This window comes from Ceratotherium simum, chromosome 7, assembly GCF_057802395.1.
Source record: "Ceratotherium simum simum isolate JZ-2026a chromosome 7, ASM5780239v1, whole genome shotgun sequence".
In the NCBI taxonomy this organism is placed as follows: domain Eukaryota; kingdom Metazoa; phylum Chordata; class Mammalia; order Perissodactyla; family Rhinocerotidae; genus Ceratotherium; species Ceratotherium simum.
In genome coordinates, this window is record NC_141906.1 from 14,954,875 (window position 1) to 14,978,832 (window position 23,958).

Genomic DNA, 23,958 nt, shown 5'->3' on the forward strand with positions numbered 1-23,958 from the left:
AAACAAAACTGCTGGGCAGTTAAAATACTCTGGTTCTCAAGTTAAAAAAAAAAAAAATGAGGCAAGATGATATAGCAAGAGTAGAGAAAGCAAGACGCAGTGAAATCACCATGACAATCTGTCACGTTAGCCACTATGCATTTCAACATCTGTAACTGATAAGTCACAGAAGTCAAAAAAGAAAAATAAAAAAGACTCCCAACGACCACAGACTCCCTGATGATGTTGCTAGAATATTTAGCCCTCTGTCCCTTTCATGTAAAAAATAAATTAAGTATAAATAAGGAGGTGAGGGGGCTGGTGTGTACTCAGGTGTGTTCACAGGTGTGTACTCAGAGGGGGCATGAGAATGGGGCCGAATGCCTTTCCTCACCCACACTCACTACACAAAACTCTCCTCCATGTTGCTGCAGAGTAAGAAGGAGTCCACAAGCCGGGGCTGGACCAGCTGTCGGAAGTCGGAGTCCTGGAGGCCTTCTGGGCAGACCCCAGCCAATCTACGCAGAGCAGCCTGGGGAAAAAGCAGAAGAGATGACACAGGTCAGACTGGGCCCTGCTCAAGGGCATGTATTTCCTTCACCTGCCTTGAGAGATGCATTTCAGGAAGTGGCTCATTTACCAGCCAATTTGAGCTGATCATCACCTTGACGCCTGAGTGATCTGGTCCTTTTGCTCACCTGGTCACCACAGCAACCTTATCACTTGGTCACCTGATTTTATCTGCACCTTGGTCATTATGGTGTATGTCATCTGCAGGTCTTCATGATCTTAATAATGGTCTTGCCATCTTGGTTTTTCAGTCATCTTAGGAACTTGGCTGTTTTAAAGATCTGTCATTTTAAGGATCTGGTCAACTTAGTGATACGTTTAAGCTTAAGATTTGTTCATCCTAGAGACTGGAGCTGCCAGAAGCATCAGTAGAAGTATACAGGGACTTCCTGTACAGTAGAATTATTCCTCTAGGGACTTCCATGTTCCTAGAGGAAACTTAGAACAGCAAGGTTCTGAGCAATGCATTATGGGATGGGAAGGGGGGAAGAGAGGGAAAGGAAGGAAGGAAGGTCATAAAGTTGAAGGAGATGGAGATTCTGCCACCAAGATAGGATGAACAGAAAAGAGAGGTGCAGGCACAATGAAACCACGGCCCAGGTGCCCACACACTGAGCCTTTCACCCTTCCCTGAGTAGGTTAGCCTGTTTATGTCCATGTGCCCCTGCTCAGCTCTTCCTCATGACATGAAGTCCCTTTCCACTCTTTTCTAGCCAGCAGGTGCATTCATCCTGCAAGGCCTGGCCCACTGTCACCTCCTCTGTGAAGCTCTCCCTGATTCCTTGAAGCAGAGCAGTCCCTCCCTCCCCTGCGCATCCATAGCCCCTGGGCTGACCTCCACCTTCTCACACTTGACTGCAACTATTTTTTTGGCGTTTATCTCCCACACTAGACTCTGAGCTCCTCAAGAGTAGAGACTCTGTTTTGTTTTTCTCTGTATCTGCTGCATGTAGAACAGGAGTTGGCACAGGGCTCAATAAATGTTTGCTGAAAAAAAATGAACAAATGAAGTGCTTTAAAATTGAGTCCTACAGCTAGAGCTCCCTGAAACTGTAAATGTAAGCTGTGCACCTACCTAGACCTCTTTCCCTGTTAGCTGAGGCAATGCATGCTAAGTGCTCAGTGAATATTAATTCCTTCCCTCTTCCTGAGCCTGTGCACAGCAGGGAACAACGTAGAGCTTAAGGCTGCTGTTCCCCTGGGAAACAAGGAGAGGGGGCTGGAATGGCAGAAGAAGGAAAGGAGGAGAAATGCCAACACTTACTGTGCATCTCCACATAGTATTTCCTTTAATCCCTAGAGGATGCTACAATGCATCATTATCTCCATTTGGAAAATAAGGAGACTAAGGCTCAGAGAGGGAAGTGCCCTTCCCAAAATCACACAGCAGTCTGACTCCAGGGCCCTCATACCTACACACAAACGCAGGATGCTGCAAGCCCAGGACACTAGACTATATTGAGTACAAGGCAGGCGTGGAGCTCATTACCTAGACATGGAGGGTAACCTATGATTGAGAAATCTGGCCATGCTGGTGAAAAGAGAGGATGGCTTAAGCTGATTATTAGACTAACAGGCCCTGCCATGTCCAAACTGGATCAAGGAGAAGGGATATGTATGTCTGTGCACATGAGCAGGGTCTGAGGCACTAGTGGCAGGAAGTAGACTCCATGAGACTGTCTCTCCCAGGGTATGATTCCCTCAAGGGCTAAAGAGGCGAAACTCCATAGCACGTTCTCCTTCCTCTTGGCTCCCACTGGGAGGAATAACTCCATTGTCCTTGAGTTGTTACAGTGAATATGGAACAAGGGGTCTTCAGCAGAGGATATGAGGTCATCGACATATTTTATATCATCAGGGATAAACATAAAGCAAGAGAGAAGGAAGGACAAAGAGATACAAAGAAATAGAGAGAAAATAGACCCAAGAAGAGAGAAAATGAGATAGAAGAAAAAACAGCAGAGAGACAGAGAAAAAGAAACAACAGAGAAATGGAACAAGAAAGAAATATTCAAACAGAGAGACAGAGTTGAACTTGGTGAAAGAAAAGAGACCAGGCATGGAAGGGAGATGGAGAGAGGGAGAGAGAGTGACAAAGTAAAAGAGAGCACCCTGAGGTGGGAGGGTAATAGGAGAGAAGTAGGAGGAGGTGAGGAGGCAGAAAAAGGAGGATGAGGAAGGAATAGAGGGGAGAGGGCTGCAGGAGATAAAAAGAAGAGGAGGAAAGGAAAGGAGAAATAGAAACCGTAAGAGAAGAGGCAACTCTAGAAAGAAAGAAAAGCAATAAACAAAACACAAGAGAGAAAGAGAGAGAAAGAACTAGAAACAGACCTGAAAAAACAGAAAGGCAAGCAGACACCCTCTTCTTCCCAGGGTCCCCAGATAGTCTGCAGGACATGAACCCAAGCCAACTCAGAGCACCCCTCCCTCAGCATCCAGGAGCTGAAATGACCCTTCACCCTTCCGAAGCCTTTCTCTCAGCCTCTGCTTTCCTTGGAGGGTTAATAGCCAGTCATCCCAGGATCTCCTTCCCAGACAGTCTGAGAACACTGAGCATTAAACCAGCCCTGCAGCCCACTGACAGCTGCTTCATTAAGGAAAAATCAATTCTGTTTGCGAGAGGCAATCTGCTCTGCCACTTTCCCAGACGTGGGAGATAGTAATTGAAATGCCTCCCTCCACCTGAAAAGAGACTCTGACACTGGGAAGAAGGTCTCAGAGAGGATGGGAGAGGTGCCTCCAACTCCATCCACCAGGCTGGGCTCCCAGTGGCCCCCATCTCACCAGCCAGGGGCAGCACTCATATGTGGAGCCCCTCCTGGGAGCCAAACCAGGAACACCCACCAACACTGGGGCTGGGGGCGGGCAGACAAGTCCCATCAGTTCCTCAGCCAGGCAAGAAACAGTCACCAAACCAAACCCAAGGTCCTATGGAGATACAAAGTGCTGGGAAAGGGCCCTGGCCCTAAGAAGGTTCCAGGCTAGAGGGGGAGATATACAAATCCTCCACATGAGCCAAGGTAGGGACACCAGGGCCATGAGACACAGAGTGAGAAAGCATGGTGGGAAACAAGATGGTTCCGTCGAAAAGTCAAGACCTTCAGGATCAGGCAGGCCTGTGTTTGAATTCTAAGAGCCTCTCTCAAAACATCTGGAACACTGGATAATACAACCTGCCTCCTACAGGGAAAACAAAATCCAAGCAGGCAGGCCCAGCTACACACTGTGTACTCTGTGTCTCTGAGGCACGGAAAGCTCCTGGGAAGCTTCCTGGAGGAGAAGGATTTTGACCTGAAGGAGGGGCCGAGCTGGAGAGCGGGCATCTGCACGGGCCAAGGGACAAGGCACAATGTTGGGTGGCTCAGGGCACTCTGGCCTAGAAGGCAGATGGGGCCTAGAGGCGGTGGGAGGCCCTCAGACCCCTGGTGGGTGGGAACCAGACTGTGAAGAGCTGAGGTCATAGGTAATAGGGAGCTGTGGAATAGTCCATCAGGGAAGTGTTGTGATTGTAAACTGTCCGTGAAGAAAACGGGCCCAGCAGCCACATGGAGGATGGATTAGGAAGGGAGGAGCTCTCTTGGGCATCCAACAACTCATCCAAAAGGGGAAATGTAATCTCTTTTCTACTGGAAAGTCCTTCAAGTGATTGGAGACAGTGGCCAAGCCCTTCCGTGTGCTCTCCTTCAAACCAACAGTAAAAATGGAAAAGGAACCGTAAGAAGCCCACATATCTGAGGAGCTCTTTGGTTTCCTCAGGGCCTGTTCAGCGTTAGGCAGTTGCTGGTGGCCGAGTTGTGAAGGTAATGGTAGTTGGGGCCAATGATTATATGCTTCCCAGGTATTACTTCTCTCCATTTTACTCACTAGACCAGACAGAATTACGAGGCTCTGTGAACATGGATGAAAAAAATTCCATCTTTACATTCACTAACCTCTAACTGAAACTTAGCGTTCCCTTCAGTTGTGAATGTAGCAACAAACCATGAAGTCTCAGCAATCCCTATGACTTGTTCACCAACAGACATCACAGATACGTTCATATCCTGTTACAGCCTCTGGAGGTAACTTCACATATCCCGAACGCTCATCGCTAGTCAAGGTTACAACACTTAGTAGACCCACTGCTAGATCTCACTTAATGTATTAATTAAAAAGTACATATATTAATAAATCACATTTAAACACTCTAATAATTATTTTAATATGATTAGTTTCCTTTTTAATTCTATATATTTTATTTTATGCATTTAAAACATTATTCTGAGAAGGGGTCCATAAGCTTCACCAGATCACCAAAGACACAAAAAAAGGTTAAGATTGCTCTGCATGTACCAGAAATAAGAGCCCAATGAAAGCAGAGACTTTTGTCTTTTTTTTCCCACAGCTGTATCCCCACAGCCTAGAAGAGTACATGGCCCATAGAATCACTGAGTAAATATTGATTGAATAAAATTTACAGCACTTAGTGATCTACCCAATGTCACATAGCTCACTAATGGCAAAACTAAGACAGGTGTGTCTGACTGTAATGCCCTGCTGTTTCTATGACCATATAAAGACCATCAGGAGCTCCCAGAAATGAGAGGAGCCCAGCTAAAAAAAAATGATGGGGTGAGGAGGGGACTTCACTGTGAAAACAGCTTGAAGGACATTTAGATCCATCACTTCTCCCTAGCTTTCCTTCACGACCAGTCAAGGATCTGGCACTTCCTTCTGGAAGTTAAATCGTTGTTTATACAATAGCTTCCTTGCTCCTTGATGCTTTCAACTAGAAGCTGCCCCGCTTTGGGATTGGTTCCAGCCCCAGCAGGGAGGAGCGTAGAGACAACGCATGCATTCCCCTTCTGGTACTGCTGATTTTTTCATGGTGGCCCAAAGCATGGAGAAGAAGTTGGGTGGGGACTTCCTGAGATGTACTTGCCTGGTTCAGGGTGAAGATTCTGAGGCTGGCTGAATAATATTCTCTGTCCTTTCCTTTTGCCTCCAGTCCTAATCCACAAAGAAGGGGGAGCTACAAAGCTGTAAAAACGTCAGTAGGGGGGCTCTGTCCAAGGACGGAAGGAGCCTTTTCTCAAATGTCTGCTTTGGAACAGGCAGGAGACACTCATCCCCGAGCTCTCATGTGCTGCGAGCACCATGGTGTCACTAACACCACCAACCATTCTACTGGCCGGCTGCTCTGGTCTTCAGGTGCCGTTAAGATTCCCCAGAATCTCGGAGATTCATGGTTACTAAAAGTGTTGGTGGGGAGTTCCTCAGCCCTCTATCTTTCACATATATGACCTCAAATAATTTTCTTCACAATTTTATGAATTAAGTGAAACAAGTATTACTCTCATCACCATTTTAAAGAGAAATGTTGAAGCCCGGAGAAGTTTCACGGCTCACCCAAACCAACTGTGGCATGGACCATTCTCCTGACCCCTGGTCTGCAATCCCAAAGCCCAGGGAGACAGCTGGGGAAGACTGAGAACTCACCAGGCAGGCCACCAGCACGGCGTCACTGCTGTTCCTCTCAGAGGGCGATCGGCAGAGCTCGATGAGGCGGGACATACCTGTGTGAGACACAGGGAAAACCTCACGCCAGGGACAGGGAGCACCTAGCCAGGCCTGACCTAGAGGTGCTCCCCATCTCTCACACGCAACCTTCTGCATGGAGCCCTGTCGAGGCAGGTGGCTCTCAGGGCCCCGTCAACCCGCCAATCGGTCAGGGAAGGGGGCTGAACCCACCTGGAAGAGATTATGGTGGAGACTTTCTGCTCCCTCAGGTGTGAACAGACCCTGGGCAGGGCCAGGATTAGCTGGAGCATCAAAACCAAACCCCTAAGTGCCAACACTGGCCAGGACTGAGCCCAGGTAAGGGGCAGAGGTCTGAGCAGTAGAAGACACTGCAGGTCTTTCTGAGAAAGAACTTCCTGTGTAGATACTTATGATTTTACCAGAGCTATGTTTAATGTTTACATCAGTGGAATTCTCCAGTACCCTTTTTTTTCCAATTGCCTATTTCAGTCAGAAAATATATTGTGGCTAAAATTACATGAAACTACAGATTGAGTAGGTTGTTTCCTAGGCCTTTACAGAGGAAAGTTTAATAAACGACTGCTTTTCAATGCAAATTGACTTTTTCAAACTCTAAAAACAACAACAACAACAAAAACTCCTTATAAGATAAAGTAACAAAAGGTGTGTGGACACATTCTATATGTTTATCCTCTAAAATCTTTACAGAGCTGGAACCCTCTGCTGTCACAGGGCCACCTCTTGCCACCCTTGGTATACCTGGATGATCGGTGACATTGCCAAGCCCATTCTCACGCCTCTGGAGCACTTGCCCAGCCTTCACACTGGAATAACTCCTCAAACCACAGCTGAAGACTCACCTCCTTGTTAAAACATTCTTTGACACCCTCAGATAAATGTGGGCTCCCTCTTCTGCGTGCCAAACGTGCCATGGGCAGGCTTTGAGCACCATTCTTTGACATTCTAGTGCAAATATTTCTTTCCATAGCTGCCTCCCTCATTAGGCTGTAAGCTGCTGCAGTCAGGACAATGTTATAATCAATGCTATATGCCCAGCACGCAGAATAGAGCCTAGCATAGAGTGGGTGCTCTGAAAATATTTGTTGGGTAAATAAGTGACTAACTGAATGACTGGGTGATTTAATGAGTGAAGTAATAAATGAGTTAATGATGAATGAATAAAGTAATGAATGAGTTAATTAATGAATGAATGAAAGGATGAATTAATGAGTGAATGAACAAATGAGTAAGCAAATACTTGAATGAGTAAATGAATGAGAAAGTGAATGAATGAAAGAATGGGATTCTAACTATCAGGAAGTCTTCAGGTGAGTCGCTCTTCTGGCCAGCTTAACCCCTTCTGGGCCCTTCCCCTCTCTTGGTTCAGTCCCAGGTGAAAGCAAGCCAGACTAGGGGCTGTACCCTGGGCTCCCTCCCAGCATTTCCCAGCACCCAAGAGTGGGGCTCACACCAGCCAGCTCCTGCTCTCAGTACTCTTTGCCACTGTGAAATCAGGGCTGCACCTGTCCCCAAGCCCCCCAGCTCCACTCCTGCCACAACCAGCACCACTTACAGCTCAGCCGCACGGCCTCCCGTGCCACAGCCGGGTCCCGGCTGAGACGGGCCAGGGTCACGGCAGCCTTCTGCTGGACTCGCTCGCAGGCCGCCACCTCGGCAGGGGTCCCAGACCTTGGCTTCTCAGACAGCATGCCCATGATAAGCTGGACCCCTGGGTGGAAAGTGATGAACAGTTGGTACCCGCCCCAGCAGGGAGCCTTCCCCTTGGGGCCAGCTGGATGGATGGCTAGAGGGCCCAAGCAAAGTCTGTCGGGAGGACTTAAGGGTCTCAACCCCGGGAGGAAGCTGGGCAAGGCTTCTCTCCTCTGCCCTGGGGGTGTCTCTGATTCCATGTGCAGAGTCACTATACCTGGAAGGGACATCCCTGTTTATTTTTTTTTAATGCTGTTACTGAACTTTTACTACATCCCTGATGCTGTGCTAAATGTACAGTAAACACTTGATCCTCTAAAATCTCCCAATAGCCCCATGAACTAGGAACTATCATAATTCACTTTGAGGCCCAGAGAGAAGTGAAGCATCCTGCCCAGGGTCACACAGTTAGCAGTTGGGGAGCTGGTATCAGAACTCAGATCATCTGGTTACTCTCCATCACCTCTTCCCCTCTGATGCTGGCTGCATCGAGACAGCCAGAGATGATGGGTCCCCCTGATGGCAGGTGACCCAGTCTAGATTGGATAATCACTAGAACTAACGTTTTAGAGGGGATTCACATACTGGAAGAGGGTGGAGTAGTTGGACTGAAATATTTAGGCCTGAATTGCCCCATTTCTCCCTCCTAGGGATTCTGCAGGCCCTGCCTTTCTGAGCCCCTATTAACTCTACCTTTACATACTCTACTCTAATCTTGGTGCCCAGTGCTTCTCTCCCCAAACCTTCCCCCTGGCTGCTGAATGGATCATGGTCTTCAAGCTCCCTATGCCCACAATGTCCCTAAGACAAGGTCTGTTAATGTCCTGAAGTAAGTATTATGGCCCATGGGGACATGAACAGGGGATACTAAAATGACCACTTCAGGAAATGCCACAAGCTTAAGAAATTTTACTAACTCTTTCTGGTCAAGGTTCCCATAAAGAAGCCATTTTCCTAACCCCGGCTTTGCACCTAGAATCTGACCAGGAATAGTTTCTCCATCCCAGCAGGAAAGCTCCACAGGGCAAGGACTTTTGTCCATTTCCTGCACGGATATACCTAAAGTACCCAGAATAGTGCTTAGCTCAAATATTTGTTGAATGAATATCAAATAAGTGAATGTGAACATATTCATGTGAAAAGCCTTACAAATATATAAAAACAATGTTTCCCTTAAATATACACTTTTATAAGTCTTATCCAGAAAAAGATAAGATGTTATGAAATTGGGGCTGCCTAGGAAAATCTAGAATGTTTCCTAAGTTCTGGCCAGGCTCCATGCCAGAAACGTTGCTTGAGAGTGGTGGGGAGTTACAGGTTAAAGACCAGCCCCCAGTGCCACGTTCCCTCCCCAACATTCTCTCCAGCTCAGCCCCAGCCCCAGAGGGAGAAAAAGGGGAATACTGATGCCAATAGATTGACGAGTAAGAGCCAGGGCTGCCCTGGCCTGCCTCCCAGTGTAAGGATGACCAGCGGCCACGTTCTCTGACCTCCTGGTATGGCCCCCTTCATCTATCCCTCCCCTACCAAAACTCACACACAATTTAGGACAGGACAGACAAAGTCACCAGGCTGCCAGGGCAAGGCATGTCAGAGTCTCAAGCATCCTGGTAAGAGGACTGCCTTTCAAAGCCCGGCCTGCACAACAGGGCTTGCCATGTCCAGTTCAGGAGTCCTACTGTCTTCTGGTGACCCCTGGCTGTGTCACCATCATTGCTGATCCCTCAAATTCTGCCCACCTTGGTAAATAGTCTCTTCATCCAACTCTTTTCAATTAAACCCTGCGAGACTGTTTCCTGAAAGAGCAGATACACTGAGCACAGTGCTCATTCTGTGCCAGATACTCTTCTTATTTGTTTTATATTAATCCTCACATCATCCTTATGAGGCAGATATTACATTTTTTCCCATTTTGCCAATGGAAAAACAGAAGTCATGTGGCTAATAAATAACAGAGCCAGAATTCAAGCCCAGACAGTCTGTGTCCAGCTTTCACAATCTTAGTTACTATACCATCCTCCCTCTGTGGCATTGTTTTATTACAGATGTCACATTTTTGTCATGTTATCCCTTTTGTCTTCTAGACTGTGACATCCTCCATTGTTAGCACAATGCCAGGCACACAGTAGGTCTCAATAACTGTTAACTGAATGAGTCAGTTAATAGTGCTTCGTAAACCATAAAACCCTCTACAGATGCCAGCTATTCCAACCCCAAATCCATAGGCCTTGGAGACGCACTCCCACTGACCACTTGAACTTGAGGCTCTGAGGACTGAAGGAACAGGCCACATGTCATACCCCTCAGCCTCCCAGCCTCAGCTGGCTCAGTAAAGCTAGTCATTATTGGCTCAATCACATAAAATCAACACAAAATGATGTCTTTCAATTAGTAACAGAGCAATGGGGGATGGGGAATGTGTATGTTCGTTAAGACAGCAGGGCAACCTGGGAGAAGGGGGTTTAACAAGAGCAGAGGCAACTGGCCCAGGCTCCAGCTCACTCGTCCTCATTAGCGTCTCTGGTTTCCAACTGGTTGCTAATTGCTCCCTTATTTCCTAGTCACAGGAAGCCCTCCCCACTCTGTCCCCAGCTGCAAGGCTGCTGACCTGTCCTCCAGCAGAGACTACTTAGATCAGCTTCCTGGCCAAGGAAACCTGACCCCCCACAACTGGAACTTGGTGACACTCTCAGCACAAGGTGGGAGCAGGGGAGCAAGTGGGAAAGAGATGCCCTCAGGTGAGGGGTCAAGGGATTCAGCTTGCCCTGACCTGCTCCCCCACCCTCACCCCTTCCCAGGCACTTCAGCTTTCTACTGAGGCCAAATCCAATACGATAGGAATGATTTAAAGTTGAATGCATCCTCTTGTAGGAATAGATTTTTACTTCTTGGATCATAATGAAATCGCTGTCTTCTCTTCAGCACTCTAGTTAAAATGGTAACTGCCACCCCTGCCTTGGGTCTGCCTTACCCACTTCTTTGCTTTATTTTCTGCATGGCACTAACACCATAGGACATTCTCCCTCTTCTTGTTCCTTGTCTGTCTCCCACTGAAATTGAAGCCCCGTGAAGGCAAGCGAACATTTACATATTGGCCCAGTTGCACACAGAAGCACACGTATATGTGCTCATGCAAATGTGGAGACCCACCTGTACAAATTTACATACCTATACACAGGCCTTCACACCAACACAAAGGCACACGGTCCTGTATAGCCACACTATCCATACAACGGGCACACTGCTGAAAGACATACCATTCTCCTGAATGATGTCAGAGGCACACTGCTCTAGGACAGACATATTTGCCAAGATGGTCACAATCTGGAAAAGAGGATTGAGAAGCTAAGAAAATGGGCACACCTGAGCCAAAAGGTGCTCTCTGCAGACAGGGAAGCCAGGGGCTACAAAGCCTTCCTCTATCCCATGTCTCCTTACCGTCTACCTGGCCCATCTTTCCACGGTATTTTCTGCCATCCCCATGGGCTTCTGCCACCAGAAGTGTTTCTCCAGGGACTGATGCCCATTCACCATCACGTGGCCCTGGGATGGCTCCCAGGCACCCCAGGACCCCACTGGAGAGAACAGTGTCACCTGAGTGAAGATTGGGGTCCCATAATCTTTCTGCAGGGTCCCTCTGGCCTCAGGCCCTGAAACGCAGACAGAACTGGCAGGTTCCTGGCTAGCCCCTGCCCTGGGTTGGGTTCTCCCCATCCTAGCTTCTTGCTCTCATACTGAGCCCTACCTACTTTCAACCTGAAATTAATGGAGACTAAGGTCAAGTTAGAGAATGTGAGCAGGATGAAAGGGCAGCATTGTACCCTGAGCATCAGGTAGTGTATGGAATCTGATGAGCAAGTTCACGCTCAGCCACACTTTACAAGTCTGTGGCCTGCAAACCTTGCTTGTTGGTCATCCCTGAAGGGCTCTACTTGTAGTAAAGGGATGCTGCCACCAGGAGACAGTGAGCCTTGCTACCACCTCATGGGCTGGGCAGCCAACAGCCCATCCCATCCTTACCCCCTGGTAAAGTCAAGGTTGTAGGGAGAACTCACAGCACAAAGCTGGATTAAGCAATGGACCATCAACAGACCCACTACAGACCCCAAACTGTACAGGGTGTCAAAACACCACCAGAAAGTATTGGAAACTTGGCACCTGTTAACGCAGATACCACCCATGACCGTGCTCCTGACATAAACAGCAAAAGGAAAATCCACTCACCTCCACAGAAGCAGACAGCACTCTCAAGTGGTAATGAAAATAAATAAAATAAAATAAAAAACACTTCTCGGGCCGGCCCCGTGGCTTAGCGGTTAAGTGCTCGCGCTCCGCTACTGGCGGCCCGGGTTCGGATCCCGGGCGCGCACCGATGCACCGCTTGTCCGGCCATGCTGAGGCCGCATCCCACATACAGCAACTAGAAGGATGTGCAACTATGACATACAACTATCTACTGGGGCTTTGGGGAAAACAAGGAGAAGGATTGGCAATAGATGTTAGCTCAGAGCCGGTCTTCCTCAGCAAAAAGAGGAGGATTAGCATGGATGTTAGCTCATGGCTGATCTTCCTCACACACACACACACAAAAACACTTCTCATTGGTGTAGGCCTATCTCTCTTGAAAGGTTTCTTCAAAGCTTGTGACACAGTTAACTGGAGGCCGTGCCCCCACCTCTGAGGCAGTAGCTGACAGTCTCCTGAGGACGGTGCAGGCAGCTTAAATATTGAAACTAGATAATGCATACTAACGTGATGTTACCAAGAAAGAGTATTATCTAGATTTCAACTGGTTCAATGTTGGCATATTATTCTGGATAATAAATGCATATGACAAATCTCTTTTAAACAGAAACAAAAATGTTTGCCATATTAATAGAATGTCTACCTGCCCCCTTCCCTACTAAACACATGTTGAAAAGGGACACGTATTCTTAGGCTATTGTGGCATCTGTGTGTGCCAGCCCCTTCCAGCTCAGACCTGGTCAGGGGCCTGGCTGGGTAAGCAAGACTGGGTGGGTTGCCAGGGGAGGGGCCGGAGAATACCCCAAAAACTTCACCCCAAAGGCAACTCTGCCCCACTGGGATGTTTTATAAAGAAAGTGACAATCTCCTATTTGCATTTTAGGAAGATAGGTTTAGTCCTTGGAAGCTCCCCTCCCCCCTTTAAAATTGTGAGTGTTTGTGGGCTGAGTGGAAGGACTTAAAGTAAAAATATGGGTTGAAGAAGCAGTCAAAAAATCAAAGGTTTCCCAAGAGGCAGAAAGCACACAGTCTTATGAGGAAGGAGACACAGGCCAAGACTGTGTCAGACTGCAGTACATTTGGCTTTTTCTGGGCTGTGAGCAGGAGCAGGGAGCATGGCCTCTGTTCCCACCACACGAGGGCCGCTACACTCCAACCACCACTAGCCTGGCCTCTGAATAAAGACACCAGCTTGACATACAGACCCGAAAGAGAAGGAGTGAAGGAAGGAAGGAAGGAGGGAGGGAGCGAGGGAAGGGGGGAGGGAGGAAGGAAGAAAGGGAGGAAGGGTAAAATGAAAAAGGAAAAGGAAACCTTTGTCTGCAGCATCAGGTTCATCACATGGCAATTATTAGCTGTGTCACAGGCACAGGTAGGTCTTTGTGTCAGACTAATTTAGATCCTGTTAATGAAAATTACTTCCTCTTTCCAGAGACCGTACCCCATGTGGTTTTCTGAGGTGCAGATGAAGAACTCAATTAAGCACAATTTGAATAAACGTCAATTATGCCCTGCTCTGAGTCCCTCTTTTGAAACATCCTTGTATGCACTGTGATGCAGAGGGGAAGGGGGTCAACGTTTCTCCTCAGAGTCAAGCCCAGGGCTGAGATTTTAGGGACAACTAGTTTACCTTGTTGGTACAAGATAGCAGTGCTGTTGCGGGACAGAGTACAGGAGCCACGCAGACAGTTTTCCCCTGGTCCAGGCTAATTCATGCCTGTCTGATGGTTTTCAGTTAAGTCCTATTCCTCCTGAGTGAAGGGCACTACTCTCTCCACAGTTATTTGGTGAAGACAGAGGAGATCAGCCTCAAGGAGGCCCCCAGCGAGAGGCAGGGTAGTGTAGTGGCTAAGCACATGGATCGGGCTAGTCCCAAATCTTGGCTCTATCATTTACTTTCCATATGATCTTGGCCAAGTTGCTCACCCTTCTGTGCCTTGGTTAATGAAGGTCTATTCGTTTTTTATTGCTGCTAAAACAAATGACCACAAACTTTGCGGCTTAAAACAACACGATTTTATCTTGCAGTTCTGGAGGTCAGAAGTCCTAAATGGGTCTTATGGAGCTAAAATCAAGGTGTTGACAGAGCTGTATTCCTTCTGGAGGCTCTAGTGGGGAATCCATGTCCTTGCCTTTTCCAGTTTCTAGAAGCTACTCACATTCCTTGGCTCTTAGCACCATATCATTCTGACCTCTGCTTCCTCAATCACATCTCATTCTCTGCCTCTGACCCTGCTGCCTCCTTCTTAAAAGGACCCTGGTGGGCCCACATAGGCCCACATGGATAATCCAGCATAAAATTCCTATATCAAGATCCGTAACTTCATCCCATCTGCAAAATCCCTTTTGCCACGTAAGGTAGCATATTCACAGGTTGTGGGGATTAAGATGCGGACATCTTTGGGGTCCATTATTTGGCCTACTACAGAAGATAAAAATAAGATAATTCATAAGACTGTTGTGTGTATTAAACGACTTACTGTTTTGTCAAGCACCCAAAATGTTTGTTAAATAAAATGAGTATAACTTGCCTCTGGAGAACAGAGCCTGAAAGTACCCAGATCTTAAAAGACCATGTTGTTTTATAACATTGTATAAATTTCAGGTGTACATCATTATACATCTATTTCTGCATAGATTACATCATGTTCACCACCCAAATACTATACAATGTTATAAACCAATGTTACTGCAATAAACAAAAAATTAAAAAAAAAAAAAAAGACCGTGTTAATGAGTACTAACCAACACAACACCCGGTGTCGCCAAATGTGCTGCTAATGTCAGATCATTCCCAAAGGGAAGCGAGATCCCAGAGCAGGGGGAGCCCTTCCCAGCAGAGAACCCAACAAACTTTGTGCTTGTTACCTTTTGTGGCATTTTGAAATCATTTTTCCTTTGGCCTCCCAAAGACCGACTGACAACCTTAGGAAAAATTGAGGCGAATAGCAAGTCAAACCAGAATAGCAGAGGACCTCCCATGTCACTGATTCAAGAAGAAATGCCCCTGGGTGGGAAGCAGGAGGCTGGGACAGCCTTTTGCTGCCAGCATACACTTGGAGGAAAAGGTTTGCTCGGGGGTGGGGGGGGCCTAGGACAAGTGCATCAGGACCCCTTGACCACAACCAGTCCCCAGGCATGAACCATCGTCTCACATCCTTACAATGTCTGCCCGGGATCACACTCTGACTCCACCTCTGTCCCTCTCATTTGCTGTGTTGTAAACCAACACTGAAGACGATACCACATAAAGACGAGTGAGGATTACCCAGGATACCCGAATAGAGGTGGGTGCTCTGATCTAGTAGAACTTGCAACACAGAAAATCTGACATATATTTAATGAAAAGGTATGATTGATTTTATGCTATGCAGTAATTAGGACAAAAAGGCCAACAGTTCATACGACTGTAATTAGAATTACTCTTTAATTGCCAGATGGAATATTTAGATTTCTATTACCACTGTGTTAACTCTCTAAAAGCTACAGCAACAATGTCAACTGCAGCCCTGAGACCAGCTAGCAAAATCCCTCTCGGCCTCTAGGGGAAGCTCAGCGCTTCTCTCTGCCCTGCGGTGTTCCCTCCACTTCGCTCCTCCACCAAAGAGCAAAAAGAAGCAAGACAAGGACATGGGTCTAAAGAATGATGGGGTCTAAGAGAGAAAGAGTGTGGGCTCTTTGATCATACTTGCTTCCCCAATGCCAGCAAGGCAAGGGGGTCCAGGAGAAGGTCCAGCCCTCTCCCTCCTCTTCTCTCATTGCTGAGCCTCTCTCTCCCTCTCTTAGGTTGGTCAGGGGGGCCCAAGAGCTGAGAGAGCTGGACCCGCGTGGAGACTAGGAGGGCACCTGCCCAGGCCCTGAGATGAACACACTGCTCTCACTCTCTGGTACTGGGGTCTTCTCACTGGCAGACCTGGCTTTCCCTCCTCACTACTGAAGAGGAAAGGCTGGAGGGCTGAGATCTGGGCTTAGGAGAGAGAGAGCCACAAAGGCCATCAAACTGCATTGGATGTAGGCCCTAAGCTATTGGTGAACTAGGCCAGAGGTCTGTCCTGGGGACTGCATCGAGGTTGGGGTGTGAATCCCACAGTATTAGAGAACAGGGAAATGCCAGACCATGTTCTCTGTGCCTTGTTTCCCTTGACTTTGTAGGGAGAGGATTCTGGAGCAGATCAGGACTGGGTGTCCTGATCCCGGTCTCCTCCAAGCCTCTCCAGATAGGGATATATGCATATGTATTCACATGCAAATAGATGTATCCACTCCTTTAAGTGGCTTATAGTCCTTATCATCTCCTTACACATACACACACACACACACACACAACTTGCATATACTCACACACAGATTGAAATAACACACACCACACATTGACTCACACCACACTGTACGCACCACCACATTAACTACATTTCCTGACCCTGCCTTCCTGCCCCAAAGCTGACCATCCCTGTCTCAGACCCACCCCAATCCCTGGTTCTGTTACAGACCCCTGCCCCACTCATGTTTGAGTATCCACTTTGGTTCCAACTACTTTATGAGCATCATGCATTTATGAGCATCATGACCCAAAGATGGAGGAAATATTATTATCTACCTTACACAGATGAGGAAATGGTGGCTCAGAGCAGTTAGATGATTTGTCTAAGGTCACACAGCTAAGAAATGGCAGAGCCAGGATTTGAACTCAGGTCTCGCTGAACCCAAAGCCTGTGCTGTTTCTACTATGTCACATATGTTGTATGTATATACGACAGGGGTTTATAAACTGTAGAAGGCTTTTGCAATGTGAGTCAAAATTATAATCCCTAGTAACTGGTATTTCTGATAAACAGATCTCCAATAATGGTATTCACAGTGAGGTCTCAGAAATGCTACAAAATCTGAACATTCTAAAATGCCAAGCAGACGACATGTTTTCATGGGAAGTGTATACCAGCACCTTCCACCTCTGTGAGAGCAATTAATTTCTGAAAGCCACATAAAGTCATGCTCAGTGATAGTGTCTGTTGTGGGTTAGACAAGATAAACAGGTCCCTTTCACCCCAGGTGTCACTGCTCTGCAGGCAGGGACAGGCAAGCCAGCATGAGGCAGCCCCCTTTCCACCAACCCAGGTCACGCCCGCAGCTGGACTCCCTGGGCAGCATGACCCCTAGAAAATACTTCCTGGGGATGAAAACACAGGCCACACAGATGGCTCATTAGGCAAGGAGTGCTCTGGATGCCTGGCCACATCTGGGTCCCCTAGATTAGCAGAGGGGGAAGGAAGAGCCCAGGCCCAAGGGTGCCTTCACCCTTGTCTATACCCCAAGGGTGGGCACAGGATAGGCATGGCCACTGAGGCTTCTGTTGGACAAATTAAGTGGACTCAGCTTGCCAGGATGTCAGAGGGGTTCTCACTGAGATGTCCGAACAAAGGTGGACAAAGTATAGATCCAAGACCAAGAGGCTCCGCACAGCGTTGGCGTCATTGGCAGATGTATTACCGGAAGCCTCATGGGGATTTAATCTCCTAAGTGTTTCAGGAGGCGGTGAGCACTTCAGAGTCTAATTCATCTTCTCTGTCTTCATTACAGAGAGCCCTCTGATCACCTTAATCCTCCCTCTGCCACAGGAAAGAGCCATTTGTTTCTTTAATAGGTGCACTCTCACTAGCTAAGTGGTTGCTCTGCGTCAGGGCAGAAGGTGAAGCCATCCTGAGGATGGTGAGAGACAGGCCTGGCTCATACTTGAAGCGGGGGGGGAAAGGAGGGAGGAGAGGATGAGGTCGGGGGGACAGGGTGGTTGCGGAGTGGGCAGGAAAACTCCTGACTCCAGATTCAGAAGGAACTGCCATCTGTATAGCACTCGACCACATTCTCGCCCCACCCCAAGCCCCCTCCTTCCTAGGAATAAAGGAGGGTTCAAAAGCAGTCCAGTCACTCCTCATGATGAAAAAGGGTCTCTGCATGTAAAGCCACAGGATGTCTGAGCTGGAAGAGACCATGCTCATTTTACAGATAAAGAAACTCCACTCTGGAGGTTCCCCACTCAGGGCTGTGTGCCACACATTCAAAGTAATAATAACACTGACAGTGGCTTCCATTTATTTAATAGTTTCATGTGCCAGGAACTGTATTAAGAGTTTATATTTACTGATTTATTTAATTCTTATTTCAATTTTGTGAAATATGTATTATCCAACACCATTCACAAATAAGAAAAGTGAGGCTAAGAGTGAATTGTCCAAAGTTACATGATTATTAATAGCAGAGAAGCTTTGAAACCCAAATCCCTGTTTTATTGCCTCACTACTGGATCTTGCAGGAAAAGACCAGAGTTGGCCACAGGAGAGGCACTTAAAGGTAAAGGGACCTAAAATTGTGTTCAGTAGGTGAGAAATCCAGCAACTGGAGGTGTCTAGCTGAAGAAGGGAAGAGCGGGAGCAATACAGATCATGCAAAGTGGGATCTCCAGCCCCACAGCCAAGGGCTGGGACTGCAATGGCATTGGACATGCCCCCCTCATGAGCCAAGTGGGCCAATGCCCAGCCCACTGGGCCATCACTCTTTATCTGTTTGTACTGTCATATTTTGTCTCTATAGGGGGCTTGTCCAACTCCAAGAAGTGAGAGATTAGACTGGAAAGGAAGTCAGGAACCATATCATGCATGGCTTGGAAGGCCAAGTTGAGGACTTTGGATATGCTCTTCCTTGGAGCATCAAGTTTGGAAAATAACGATATTCATCATTTATTGAGGACTTAGTAGGGGCTAAGCATTGTATCAGGTCCTTTACATGTATTAACTCACTGACACTCACAATAACCCGGCAAGGTAGACATTCATGTCCCAATTAATACATGAGAAAACCAATACCCAAGAGGCTATGACTTGCCCAAAGTAACCCAATCAATAAATGGCCCAAGCAGGACCAACCCTCAGTCTCTCTGACCCCACAGCTACACTACCTCCACGTCAGTTTCAAAGATGGCAGCAGATGAGAGTCAAAGACCAAAGTCTAAGTCAGGCCAGGATTTAAATGCCAGTTGGCTACTTGCCAACCATATGATTTTGGGGACATCTTTTTGAACTTCAGTACTCTTATCAATAAAATGAAGCAAATATTACTAGCCTCACAGTATTATTAGAACCCTCATATGCAAATGTTTATATACTAGAAAATTCTCTCTGAATGGGAGTTTCTATGGTCAGCAATTCTAAGAATAAGAAAGAACTGATGAGGTACCATCCTGCTTCTTGCCTTTCACCCCCTAAACAAGCATTTAGAGGACTTCATCATGGATGCCAGCTCTGGGCTAGCGGTCTTAAGAGATCCTGGCAAAGTACAAACATGGATCACGGCTTCAGGGGAAAAAAACTGACGTGAAATAACTAGGAAGGAATAAACATCATTAGAAAAGTCAACACTGCATTATGAGATGTAGCCTCTAAGAAAAGGAGGCAATTCCAGAGAGCTGGAGCCATCAGGGGAGGCTTTCCAGGAGTTGCTGGGGTAGGAGCTGGGATGCAAAGCTGTGGTAGCTTCAAGTAGGTGATGAGGCTGGAAGAAACAGGTGGGGATGGGAGGCTACGATGTAGACAGGGATTAGCTGGGTTAGAGGCTGGGGATCATCTAACTTAGAGCTCAGGCACGTGGTGGAATTTACAGAGACCTGAAACCCACCTGATCCATCATCCCCGTCATTTGGTAGGGAAATGGGAGACCAAGTATGGCAGAGCAGAGACAAGATAGAATTCCATAACCTCAGAGCTCAAAGCTCCTTTAAAACTCCCTCATTCAATGCTTTCAAACACATTTAGCATTAAAATCCTTTTTCCCCAAACAAAACTTTACATGGAGCTCAAATATACAAAAACATGGAGACTGATAGAGGAGTGAGGTCCAGAATCAAGGCTCCGCTCCAAACCCTAGTTTTGATAGAGGCAGAGAAGGGAAGAAGCTTGCTGCAGGGTGCAATGTCAGACAGGCACCAACAAGACTGGGAGATAGACTTTCAGAGGAGGTCCAGGGACCTTCCCATGATGTCTCTGCCTCCTGGAATGGACAGGAGTGAATGGAGACAGAGAAAGGCCCCACAGTGGCTGGGATGGGAAAAGGGGAGAGAGAGGGCACTCGTGGAGATGCTCCAAGAGCAACAGCATACGTTGAGAACATTTTGTTACCTTTCTACAGAATGAGACTAATGGGACTGACTGTGTGCTGCCAGGCCATTTTGTCTCCCTCTCCCCAGTCCTGGCCTCCTGACCTCTGTCTTCACGGTTACAGGCCCTGTTCCTGGCCCTGCCTGAGCTTCTCACCTGGTCCCGGGTGTAAGGCGTGTCCACTCTCCGCTTGTCGCTGCAGGCTTCCAGGAGGACACGGATGGCATTCAGCTGCAGGAGCATCTCACAGGCCATCGTGTCAAAGAAGGTGATGTTGGCAAGGGCCGCAGAGGCCAGCAGGAAGACTTCTCCAGATGATGCCTCTTGGCACAGTTCTGAATGGCAAAGAGGAAGAAAATAGCTTCACTGCTAAGTGTTTTCATATGCTATCTCATTTTATTCTCACAATAGCTCTGGGAGAAAATTTGGACAGTTGTTATAATACCCATTTTACAGATGGGGAAAGCAGTTACTACAGAGGGAAATTTTTCTCTCTACAAACGTGGCAGAATTTGGATTTGAATTCTGGTGTGTGACTCTTATTCACTCCTTCATCCAACAATTATTTACCGCGTGAACACCATGTGTCAGGCACTGCTGGTGTCTTGGGACGGCGTGGTGAACAAAACACATCAGGTCCTTGCCCCTTTTAAGCTTACACCCAACTAGTGGGCAAGAGAAAATGAGCTTTTAAAAAATTAATATAAATAATTGTAAAATCTGATCAATGTAAGAGAGAAAATAAGTACTAAGACAGAGAAGAACTCGAAGAACTCGAGGTCCATTGGGGTGCATAAGGAAGGTCTCCTTAAGAATGACTTTACGGCTGGGACCTTAAGGAGAAAATGGGACCAGTCATGAGGTTATCTGGGGGAAGAATATGTTCCAGGCCAAAGGAACAGCATATACAAAGGCCTTGAGGCAGGTGAGAGATCCTAGCCCATTTGTGTCCCCAGTAGTATATACTAGACTGCTGTTGAATTTGCCTTGAGAAAGAGGCCCAAGTTAAAACATAAAGACTCTGCCTTTCCAGCTGCCATCAGCAGAGCTTCAGTATTTCCTTTTGGTCCCAGGAGAAGGGTCATCTGCCTGCAGACAAGTCCTATACCAAGCCCCTGAATATCAGGCTCTTTCCATCTGATCCTAGTGGACGTAACCCAGTCCTACTCAGATTCCCCTACTTGTATCTGTAATTGTACCAATGGGTCTGATGGGTCTTTAAGGAGGATGGCATCACCTCCAACTCTTGCATCCCTCCGCCACCTAACATTGCCCCCATGGGCCCCACATGATCTAGAACAGTCTCCTGCCCAGGAGGAGGCATGAAAGGGCTCTGTCCATGGTGCTGCCCACCACCCCAATGGACCTGACTTCTGACCCTCAGCTCCAACTTGAGCATCAATCAAGGTGCTTCCTGGGTCCAGGACCTCTCCTGCTGGTAACATCTCTATGAAAACACAGGAAGAGAAGCCACAATTCAGGAAAATAGCCCCAGGAGAGACAGTTCAGGAGGCAGAGTTGAGCTATGTTCTATCCTGATCTCTAGTTCTTGCTTCTAGACAAAAAGTATATACTTCTACTAGGCTCTGATATTGAAACTAGCACCTCTTGGCACCTCCCAGTGAATGCAGTTACTGGTCCCTATCTATAATGGGACAGAAAATAACATTAGTTGAACCACCTGCAGTGTGCCTTGCACTGTGCCATTAAGTTCTGAGCACCCTTCAAGTGGAAAATGGTTGCCTCTGTTTACAGAGGTAGAAGCTGAGACCCAGAGAAGATAGTAGTAATAGCAGTAGCTACCATTCGTCGACTGTTTATTCTGTGCACAACACTGCTCTACATTTTTACCTCATTAAGTCATTCCATCCTTACAACATTCCAATTTTTATCACGGTTTCTAGATAAAGGAACTGAGGGTTCAAATGTTAAGTGATTTTCCCAAAATGATGGAACTGAGGATTATTGGCAATTGTTGGAGACTAGAAGCAAATTCAGGTCTGCTTGACCACACAGTCCCCATTCCTTCTGTACTCCAGGCTGTCTCTTGTCTCTGGGGCTCTTTGACTCATTCCCAGCGATGCTCCTGCACATCTAGGTTTCAGTTCTCTCAGGAGGGCTATGTCTGTCTCTGGGCAGTGCTGCTTCCCCAGCCCAGGTGTGATCAACTAAACAACTCAGAATCTTGATCTAACAGCCAGGGCTGGGACAATGGATTAGTCAAGGAATTAAGAACTCAGTGATTCCCCTTTTCCAATGACTCTCCTATCCTCTGATTTGGGGGGAACCTCTCAGGACAGCCAACCCCTTCCAGGCCACCTCCTTATATCCAGGGTTTGGGTTGAGACCACAAGACTCACTGGCCCACTTTGCTGTAAGATTTCTTCTAAGTCCAAACACCCACCTTCATTCTTACGCAGTCACCATTGCCGCTGACGCAGCGATTATTAACATAACCATCTAAGTGCCATTTAATTTTGGTGTGCATTTATTTGAACAGCAGTCTGAGTCACCTGGGATGCGTTAGGAAGATTAAGTTGAGGATTCCAGTGACTCATTTATAAATGTTTCCAGGGAATGGCAAAAAATTGCTAATTCCCACCAAAGAACAGAGCCCTGGCATCCTTCCCAGAAGATACATCCCATCTGCTGACTCAGACCAGACTCCACAGCGCTTCTTCATCAGGGTGAAATAAATAGGGAGACTCCTCTTCTCCAGGGAGAAATCCAGTCTGGACAAAGAAGTAGGAATGGACATGTGGCGATAGTGGAAGATTGTTTGGATATATATGTTTTGGTATGTTTGTCTGTTTTATTATTTCCTATCATTTATAAATTGGGAGATTTTCTATAAAACTTAGGATTTTTGTCTTATCTTTAAAAATTGGCCTTTCCTACATGGCAACAATCAACTGGAGTTTATCAATGACTGCCCCCCTTTAGTCAGTGCACCTGCTTTTCAATTCCATACAGGACTCAAATCTCATTTTCATCTTCCATCTGGCCTCTCTGACTCATTTATGTTTCCTGCCTGGCTCCACTGGATGAGATTCGTGGCCTAAGTGAATCCTAACACTATTATGTTGCCTCGAGAAAGTTCCTCAACCTCTCTGGGCCTAGGTGTCTTCTCCTATAGAGTGGGCATTGAACTTTAGGATCTCTTGAGTTCCTTCCAGTGAAGACTTTCAACAGTCAGCTTCTGTGTTTTCTCAACTTTGAATAAGTGTGGATGTTGGCAAATTGGTTTATCCCAGCCTAGGCTGGGGGTGCCACCGCCCCCGTGACTAGAATCAGCCATAAAGTCAAATTAACTGATGCCTCTTATGCGCAAAGTACTTGCAGATCTTAAAATTCTAGAGCTAGAAAGGCCCTTGAGAGAAATGGTTCCAACCTCTTGTTTTATATATTAGGAAAATTATAAAGTGAGCTTTCCAACGTGACCTGGCAATTGAGTGGCAGCATCTCACATAGTGTCTGCACAGGGTTCTTGGTCAATAGCTATTTATTGAATGGATAAATGAAAAGACAAAAATCCACAAACCCGAGTGTTCTGACTCCAAGGCAAGTGTTCTGTGCTGCTCCTAAATTTGTGCTGTTCCAGATATCCCTAGCCCTGGTTTGGAGACTCCAAGAGCTAACCCTACATTTTCTCATGAAATTAATTTTCATTCAGTTTCAATAAGATATGGATACAAAGACAATGACAAAGTGAGGGATAGAAGTGGAAACACAGATCATCACCAGCACTTATAAAAGCAAGGACGTGGTTTGTAAAATAATTTTCCATCTT

At 46.9% G+C, this 23,958-nt stretch overlaps 1 protein-coding gene across 1 annotated transcript in view; it reads right to left on the bottom strand.

The window, feature by feature from the left end:
- Nucleotides 1-382: 382 nt before the first annotated feature.
- INSC (INSC spindle orientation adaptor protein) overlaps nucleotides 383-23,958 on the bottom strand; it is a 127,944-nt gene continuing 104,368 nt past the window's right edge. The window contains exons 9-13 of the mRNA XM_004418470.3: nucleotides 20,325-20,503; nucleotides 11,037-11,103; nucleotides 7,643-7,798; nucleotides 6,028-6,104; nucleotides 383-511 (exon numbers count right to left, since the gene is read on the bottom strand). Of these exons, the coding sequence (XP_004418527.2) occupies nucleotides 383-511; nucleotides 6,028-6,104; nucleotides 7,643-7,798; nucleotides 11,037-11,103; nucleotides 20,325-20,503 (608 nt within the window). The remainder of the gene's footprint in view (nucleotides 512-6,027; nucleotides 6,105-7,642; nucleotides 7,799-11,036; nucleotides 11,104-20,324; nucleotides 20,504-23,958) is intronic.